Raw genomic sequence first — 9,142 nt, 5'->3', positions numbered from 1 at the left:
ACAGATGTTCAGAGTGGCTCACCGGAAGGGCAGTCAGATATTCACTGTGAAATGTCAAACCCTGCCCAGCCCCAAGGAGACAACAAACAAACAGCCAGTAAATGCCTCAGCATTAAATATTTCTTGGCAAAGGCGGGATAGTCAATTTTGACACTGTTAAGAAAAAATACAGCCTAATTTCTGCTCGAATGCACGAAATTTACTGCCCAGGTTCTCATTAACTACTGTCAAGGGAGAAGAAGATAGACAAGATAAATTATGAAAAAATTACTTTTTTAATGTACAAAAAGACTTATTTACAAGTTGAGCATTTCATCTCAATTCATAGCATGTAGAAAAAGCTAAAAATGTTTTGGAGATATAAATTTGGCTGGACGACTCACCTACAGTATATTCAGGGATGTCTTCTGTACAGAATATATACAGGTTGGGACTGGCAAGGGAAATCCTATCTCAGGAAGGCGATGAACACCACCGCAGAGCCACGGACCCTTAGCAACGTTCCCTGGCTTTCATTTGCAGTTGGCCTTGTCTCTGGACAGAGTTTGATGTGCTGGGACGCAGTGGGCCCAGATGATGATGTTGGCCTTGTCCTCAAACTCTCCTAAGAAGCTCCTCATTGAGGCCAAGGTCACAGTCAGAGTCACACTCTGAGTGGTGCTGTTTGGCAAGGTTGCCACACATTCCCCATGAAAAGGTTTGGGGTGTGTGTGTGTATGGTGGAGAAGATGCACCAATTCACCCTACAGTGTGTTCAGGAATGATGTCTCCTGAAGCCAGTTCCAAATTCCATTTCCAGGTGGGTCTTGGTCACACTGAACAGGAAAATTCAATGATGCTCCCTCAGAGTCCTGAGGATCAACCCCTTCCCCTTTCCACCCCCAACCACACCACCACACATGTCATCATTCTCTGCCCAGTGACTCAGTGGGCAGAAGGAAGGGAATCTGGAGGATACCAGGCATGCACACTGTGGCTTGGTGGAGAACACTGGGCTGCTGGTGAGTGTCGGGGGACTAGGCTGCCGTCAGGCCCTGGAGTTTTTCGTGGTAAAGTGGGTGGATGTTGCACTGGAGAAACAGGATTGGGTAAACATGCAACTTCCTCTTCCTACTGAGAGATCCCTAGGGCGGCCTGAGGCTGGGCCCCGGGTGCACCCTCACTCCACGAGGCCTCAGTCCATCCCTAACCCACAGCAGCTCCAGCAGCCCCGAGGTATTTAGAAACAAGTCTCTTTTCAGGAAGGGCTACATTCTACATGCAAACACTGTAAACACGGTCTGGCGAGGCCAGGGCAGCTTCTGGGCTTGCCCCAAGGAGTACATTTTTTCTTTCCTTTTTCTGGTGATACTTACATACTTTACTCATTCATATATACTTCAATGCTTTATTCATTCATATACACTTGGATGGGCTGCCAGTCCCAGACTCGGCTTTACGGAGTAGAAGAGCCAGCTCTACCAAACCTGGAATCAGAATGTGCTCCTGAATCATCCAGGTATAATGTGTGTTTTTCCTCTACGACAAGGTATGTTAGAGACCTCAAGAGTTAGGCTTCATAGAGGAATTCAGGTGGACCAGGAATTCCTTTTCCTTCCAAGTAGTAGAATAAAAAGCTCATCTTTCTGAAGCAGAGTATCCAGTATGGCGTTCAGATTCAAACCCAAATGCTCCCTACCATCTTTCTGCATATCCTTTGAAAGGCTTTGGCCAAAGTAATCCCTCGTTAGCCGAATGTCAGCCGTGAAGAAGCCGGAACAGAGCAGTCCTGTAAGCACCAAAGGCTGGAAAGCACTGTGTAAATAAGTTTTGCATTCCCTCCTGTCCTATGGAGACTTTTTTTCATTGTTCTGAGGAATAATCCAAAAGACCAGAGAGGATGCCCATAAACCTTCTCTTACAACACCTGTCATCTGAAGCGGCCATTGCGCAACAACCCCTCAAGCCTATTTAACACTTTTTTGGAAAAAGACAAAACAGCTGGAACCCCCAGGCTCTGGGCAGCGATGACCCCTCGGGGTGCACTCAGCACCAGGCGTTCGGGGCTCTAGGTCATCATGTTCAGGAACTTGTTCTCCTCGGCGAGGCTGGTGAGCATGGAGCTCATGTCCCCAACAGCCATGTTGCTGATGCCTGCGGGGATGGAGGGCAGGGTCAAGGAGTTTCGGGGGGTGGTGAGGCGGGAGGAGTTCTGGGAGAGGCTGTGGAGGAGGCTGGGGCTCAGAGCACCCGAGAACAAACTCGAGTGATCGCCATCATCCATGATGGCATCGAAGTCAATCTGCGGGGCCTCCAGGAGCTGGGAGTCCACAGTGCTGGACACCTGGTTGACCCCTGGTGAGGGCAAGGGCTGGGGCTGGATGCCGTCTGGACAGGCCTGTGGCTGTGGTGGCTGGGACCGCATGACCTGGCAGCCCCCGAGGTTCTCCAGGCCTCCATCCTGTTCATACATGTGGATCTGGCCATAGTAGTAGAGCATGCTGTGGTCTGGGGCCCCACCTGCATCCTGCGGAGGCGGCTGGGAAGGCACGGACCCCATGTTGCCCATCGCTCCCTTGGGTACAGCCTCTGCTGTCTCCTGACTGGATGGCATGGCAGCCATGGCATGGCCTGTGGCCCTGGCGTAGGCCAGCTTCTGCTGCACAGCACGTACCCCACTGTGGCGGCCAGCGGGGCTGGGCTCGACGGGAGGCCGGGGCTGCACTAGGCCAAAGCCTGCTGTAGCCACCCCCATCGGGCCTGGTTGGGGCTCCATGAAGCCAGGCTGGCGGGCAGGCAGAAGGCTGGGGACCTGGTGGTAGCCCTCCTGGCTCATGGGGGCTGCCAGGTGATGGCTCTGCTGTGGGTAGCTCTGGACTGGGTGAGGTGGTAGCACTCCAGCCAGGGCTGAATTGGGGACCCCAAGTTCCCTGTGGCGATTGCCCATCATGGTGGGGTCAGGTGCAACTTCTGTCTGCTGAGGGTGCCCCAGATGCCCTGGCTTGGCTGGCATGTTGCTGCAGGATTGGGGGAACTGGTTGAGGGCCCCACTGATGGTGCTGGGGCTCAGCTGGGGGTGGGCTTGGCCATAGCAGGCATGGGGGCTCATAGTGGTAGTCATGCCAGGACAGTGGCTGCCTGCTACTGGCTGTCGCAGCTGCTGCATGTAGTTTACCCTGGGGATGCCCTGGGAGGGGGCTCCGCTGCGGGGCTGAAGGTGTGGCTGCGTGCTGTCCAGGCCCCCAGGGCTCGCCTGTAGGCCTTGTGGACTGTAGCCTGGGTACTGGCCAAAGGCAGGCTTCTGCTGCACCACCGCCAGGTTGCCCTGAGGAAAGGGTGGAGGCTTCACCTGGCTGGCCAGGGCGTCCATGGTGCCAGAGCTCACCTCGTTCCACTGCACAGGCATGTTATTTTTGTTCAGGCTGGAGGGCGCCCCAAAGCCTAACTGGCATCCTCCCAGCACAGGGGCGGAGGGGCCCACGTTGGAGTCAGCAGCCACCATCCTGCGCTGTCCGTGCAGCCCCGGGCTGGGCAGTTTGGGGTTGTCAGAGAAGCCAGTGCTTTCCGTGGGATACACCTGCCCGGCGCCCTCGTCCAAAGCGCCACTGGCGTGCGCCTTGATGTACTGCACCACGTCGTCCGGCAGCACCAGGTCGTCCTCCGGCAGTCCCAGGTCGGCCTCGGGCCCCGCGCCATCCGCTCCTGCCGCCACGGCCTCCATCGCCACGTTCTCGCTGATGCTAGGCGGCCGGGGCGAGTAGGCGCCACGGGCCAGGCCGCCATCGGTGCTCGGGTGGCTCTGCAGGCGGAGGCCTCGCCTGTCGGCACAGGGCGGCAGCGGGCCGGGGTTCACGTTGTGGGCGCTGTGGAAGCGCTGCACCCGCGGCAGGCACAGGGCATCGGGCCGCCGCACAGGGTCGCTGGCCCGCCTGGCTCCGCCGCTTGGAGCCTCGTGGGGGAAGGCGGGCGCAGGCCCCGCGTGGCCGTGGCCATAGGTCGGCCCGTCGCTGTCACGCCGCGGCCCCAGCGGGCGTGGGCAGCCGGCGGGCAGCGTGCGCTCGGGCGCGTCCAGCAGCGCCAGCCTGGTCCGCAGGCTCATGCGCTCTAGGCCGGGCAGCGGAGTGGGGGGTGGGCCGCCAGTGGCTGCCGCGTACTTGGCCCGCAGGCTGTACTGCTGCGCGGGCGTGAGGTTGAGCAGCCCGGAGCCGCCGCTGCACTGGCTGGCCTCGCTGGAGCGCCGCGACGCGTCGGTGGAGATGGGGTCGTAGGAGTCAGCAGAGCTCGCGTTGTGCGGGCGGCCGGCGCCCAGGGGCGAGGCCTCGCTGGAGCGGCGGCTGGAGAAGTAGGGGGAGATGCCGGAGGAGCGGCGGCTCACGGTGTAGGCCGAGCTGACCGTGCTGGTGGAGCTGTCGCGGCGCTCCTGCAGCTGGCTCAGCATGGTCACCTCGCTCGCGGACAGCTCCGACAGCCGCGGGTTGGGCAGCAGCCCCGCGGGCCCGCCGCCCCCACTGCCACCGAAGTTTTCCAGGATGGAGCCTGAGGGAAAGCAGAGGGGTCAGCACCGGGACAAGGGTAGGTGGCTGCTTGCTTTGACCATGCTCAGTCATCCCACTGGGCCTGGAGCCCGAGAAGAGGGCCTGGAACACGGTGCACTCAGGCGATGCATGCTTTCTTTCTCTCTTTCTCTTTTTAGAGACAGGATTTCCCAGGCTGGCCTTGAACTCCTGGGCTCAAGGGATCCTCCCTCCTCAGACTCTGGAGTAGCTAGGGCACACGTGTGCCACCATGCCCAGTGAGCAGATGGTTTTTCAATTAAAAAGGGGAAGGAAAAAGCAATATATAAACAAATGGTGGCACTTATTGCTAAGGGTGGGTGAGGGGAAGCCAGGAGGCCTAAGTCCCTATCTTGACTTTACCATTATCTGTCTGGCCTTGAATTCTCCTTTCTCTGGCCCTCAGTTTCTCTAGCTGTAGATAAATGTGCCTCTCCATAGGGCTGAGTTACGCAGAGGAGGGGATGAGCAACTCAGGAAGGCCCAGGTTGGTCTCCTGGCACAGTACCCTCACAGTCCATGGAGGTGTTGCCACCTGGGCTTCCCTGAGATGGAGTTTAAGGAGCAGGCTATTACAGGGAGTACCCTGAGGTCCATTCCCATGGAAGGAAAGACAGGCTGCAAGAGTGGGCAGAGGAGATGGGAGCCCAGGATGATCTCACAGGGAGCCCAGGACCCCCAATGGCTCTTCAGTGCTGCCCTGAGTTGGGCACCTCTCTGAGCCTCATCTTGATGGCTGGGCCTTTACACTCTTGCAGTGACCAGTCATTGCATGTGGGGCTGCTGGGAAGGGGTGACATTGGGTGGGGCATCTGTCTGCAACCCAGGAGATCCCTGTAGGGGGCTGAGGGTTCAAGGCCATTTACCAGTAGTCCCCACAAGTTGGGACAACAAATCCTCCCTTCAAGTGAGAGCAGGTGGTACATCAGTGTTGACTACAGTGGGCAGCCCGGCACAATCCTAGGCACAGAGTCGGTACCCAAGACATGCTCGTTAAAGACGCCTTCCATCTCAGAGCCTGGCCAACACCTCTTGAGGCTGAGCACAGCACTGCCTCTGCCATGAAGTCCTCCCTGCTCATCCCCAGCTCAGTGTGCTTTCTCCTTCCTCTGCACAGCTCTACCCTAAGCTCTGGCTTTGGTGGTACCTGGCTTGTTCTGCAGTAGAGTGTGAATCTGGTGGCACAGCCTTCTAACCAAACACTCCTTTGGGACCGGAATTAAATGGCTCTCCTGCCTAAGGCCTTTGCCATGGTGCTCACAGCAAGTGCCTAATCAGTGAAGGAATGAATGGTTGAGGAATAGGATGATGTGCACAGGGTCTGCTTGCTTTGGGGGGTTATAAGGACTCAGCATGGTGCAGTTGAAAGAGCACGGGCTTTGGCTAATCTCACCCCTGCCATTGATTTGGGTAAGGCATTTCACCTCTCTGAGCCTCAGTTTCCTTTTCTGTACTGGGCTGGTAAGATCCTGTAGGCATCCGGTGAGATAGCACTGGTGCTTGGTGGGTGCCAGCCTAGTTGGTGCTGCCCCAGACTCTCTCCTGCCCCATCTGCAAACCCCGGGCCTTCACTCACCACTTCCCGGGAGGGGAGGCAGCTTGGTGTTCCGCGTGTGTGGAGTCGGCCCAGCCCATGAGCAGGAATCCTTGAGTGACTTGAGCTTCTCCTTCTTGAGCTGCTCGAACCGGTGCATGGTGGTCATGTGTTTGCGCAGCTGGAGGCCACCAGTGGAGGGGGCAGCCAGGGCTGAGGTGTCGGCCCCTGGGGGTGTGTCATCCAGCACCGTCAGGTCTCCCAGGCTCCCGGGCCCCGTCCCCGGCATCTCCACGCCACTGTCATTGTTGGGGGCACCGCCCAGGGGAGAGGGCTCGCTGCTGCAGGACGACTGGGCCCCGGGACTGGACTGACACAGCTGCAGGGGACGAGGCAAGAAGGCATAGACTCAGAGGGTGTGAGATTCCACCTGGTCCTGCCTCTAGGCCTGCACAGGCACCATACCCTCGCGCACCCTGGGGGGCTGGGGGTGAGGGAAGGAAGCTGCCTTGAGGAGGAGCATGTAAAGCATCATGAGTCTGTTTGCTTAAAATGGTCAAGTCACTTCACTTCTCTTAACCTTGCCTTCCCCAACTATGAGATGGACCTGAACTGATTCCGGTGCAGAGTTAGTGGGTGGATGGACAGCACGCAGCATGCAGAAGGCACTCGGTATGGCACAAAAGAAGGCACTTAAACACTCCCACCAACAGCCAGGTACCCTGATGAGGTGAGGAACGAAAGCCTGCTAACTTGGTGGCTTCAACCAGACAGGATGATCCAAAAAGGCCAGGGGCAGGTTGTTGGAAAGGGAAAGGATGACCAGGGAGGGGGACCTGTGGGATGCAGCCCTTGTGTAAAGGGCCACCCCAAAGCAGCCTTCCCTCTGGGTTAGATAGAGTGGGGCAGGGAGCTCATGGCACATGTACCCAGTGCATAATGCCACAGAACTCGGATGACATCCACAGAACTCTGATCTAGGCCCAGATGAGGCTTGCACCAGATGCACTACCTCTGGGCTCATTGTTAGGCCAAATGGCCCCAAATTCCAGCTTCCTTGGGAAGCTGTGATCTTCCTTCCCATGAGGACACAGACTTAATGGAAGCAGGGACCTTCTAGGTGTTGTCCATGGCACCATCCACATTTCTCTGCTTGGCCCTCAGGACCTTCTGCAGCCTAGACGCATGCCTCCCTGTCATTCTGTCCCTGATACAGCCTGGCGCCCCTGCTCCCCACACCTGCCAGTTCCACTCCGGCTGCCAAGGCCAATGGCCCCACCTGCAGTGCCCTGCCGTGTGCCTGTCTGAGCCCACCTGCCTGGGCCTAGGAGGCCTGGACTGACAGATGAGTCTCTGCCAGGCAGCAGCATGGACCGGCTCCCCAGCCACCCTCACTCCCCCAGCCCACCCACACATGCCCAGCTCCTTGGCTCACCTCAGTACCGTCTATCCTTAGGGGAGGTACAGTCAGGAAAAAGAGATGGAGACAAAGAACAAGTGGTTAGAACAAAAGGAGTGGACGCCAGAGGGGTGGGGATGCAGAGACAGGACAGAGGAGTGGGGGCTGGCAGTGGCACTTGGGTGCTGGCTGGAAAGGCACTTGGGTGCTGGCTGGAAAGGTGCAGGGGCCACCCCCGCCCTGTGCAGGCCCACCATATAGGGTGGCATCCCTGTCACCCAGGGTGCTGCCACACACCAGCAGGGGCCTGGTCAGAGCAGAATGGGACCTGGACAAGATAGGTTCCATGTGAGGCCCAAGGTGGTGAAGGGGGAAAGCCAAGTTGGAGAGAGGAGGGATATCGCTGTGCCCCTAGAGGGGGGCCTTAGGGCAGAGCCCACAACCGTGGTAAGGGGTGGGTGGCCCTGGGCACGGCTATGGAGTCGCCTTGCGTGGCTGGGCTGCCCAGCTCCGCTTACCCCGGAGCTCTCGGTCTTGATGGCTCTGACGTGCAGGCAGTCCTCCACGGCCTGGCTGGTGCTGCTGGCCTCGGTGCTCTCTGGGCCGCCAGGCTCAGTGCCGGCCTCACTGTCCCCATTCTCTTTGAGCAGCGGTGTGCGGAGGTGCACGTCATTGCGCTGCTTCTTGGTGACGTGGGCATCTGGGCCGTGGACCGTTTTCACATGCTTCCGGAGAGAGCTGGGGTCTGTGTATCTCTTGGTGCAGCCTGGGATCTTGCAGATGTAGGGTTTCTGGGGAGAGAAGCAGGCCTGTGTCATGGATAGGGGTGCAAGGATCAACTCTGAAGGGGCGCTCTCCCTGTTCTCCTGAAGCTACCCACGTCCCTCAGCAGAGCCCAGCTGGCAACGTCAGTAGGTGCTCTGTCAAATTTGCAGCCAGTGCTCTGTGGATGGAGCCATGCAGGAGCCTGGCCATAGCCTGGCTTATCTGCCACCTGTTCATGCAGTTAAGCACATGGCCACGGGGAGTCCTGCCACAAGAAGCTGGGGACACATGTGCCGCGTGTAATCACAATGCTGCTTCTCAGTGAACACGGCAGTGGGGTTTTTAGTACTAGTAGCAAGTGTACGAGCTCAGTGTACCCCGTGACAGCACTAGCACCCCTGATTTCTCTGATGAAGAAAGGCAGGATCAGGGAGGCAAAGGAACAGCTTCCAAGTCATCCAGTAATGGGGTGAAAAAACCCAAGATTTCCGAACCTCAGTCCTGGACGCATAAACAAGCACACACACACACACACACACACACACCCACACCACACACCACGTCTACAGAAAAACATACACTTACACATACACACATGTGCACACACACTCCCCTCTAAGGCTAGCTGTTGTCCATAGAGACTCTGAGGGGTTCAGATGCCTTTGAAAATTCCTCTAACTTCTTACAAGCATTGGAGCAAAGTCCCTTTGGGGTCCAGGATGTGTCTAAGCTTTGAAAAACATACATTTCCAAGTAAGCCTGAGCGACAGTAATTGTGTGGCTGGGCGAGGACACCACCGGCTCTTGCCCTGCTTTCGCCCTGGTTCTCTCAGTCCAGATAGGGGCTCTGCCTACCCAGGGAGACAGAGGCTGCTCTGTGCCCCATCTGCTGGGGCTGACAGCCACGGCAGG

General features: G+C 57.7%; 1 protein-coding gene across 1 annotated transcript in view; it reads right to left on the bottom strand.

Annotated features, from left to right (window-relative positions):
- Positions 1-372: 372 nt before the first annotated feature.
- GLI2 (GLI family zinc finger 2) overlaps positions 373-9,142 on the bottom strand; it is a 255,836-nt gene continuing 247,066 nt past the window's right edge. Inside the window, exons 12-14 of the mRNA XM_032145841.2 lie at positions 7,984-8,256; positions 6,109-6,445; positions 373-4,515 (exon numbers count right to left, since the gene is read on the bottom strand). Coding sequence (XP_032001732.1) covers positions 2,048-4,515; positions 6,109-6,445; positions 7,984-8,256 — 3,078 coding nt within the window. The 3' untranslated portion in view covers positions 373-2,047. The remainder of the gene's footprint in view (positions 4,516-6,108; positions 6,446-7,983; positions 8,257-9,142) is intronic.

The sequence above is a fragment of the Hylobates moloch genome, unplaced genomic scaffold (genome assembly GCF_009828535.3).
Source record: "Hylobates moloch isolate HMO894 unplaced genomic scaffold, HMol_V3 SCAFFOLD_24, whole genome shotgun sequence".
Taxonomy (NCBI): Eukaryota; Metazoa; Chordata; class Mammalia; order Primates; family Hylobatidae; genus Hylobates; species Hylobates moloch.
This window is presented reverse-complemented; position numbering and strand designations above follow the sequence as displayed.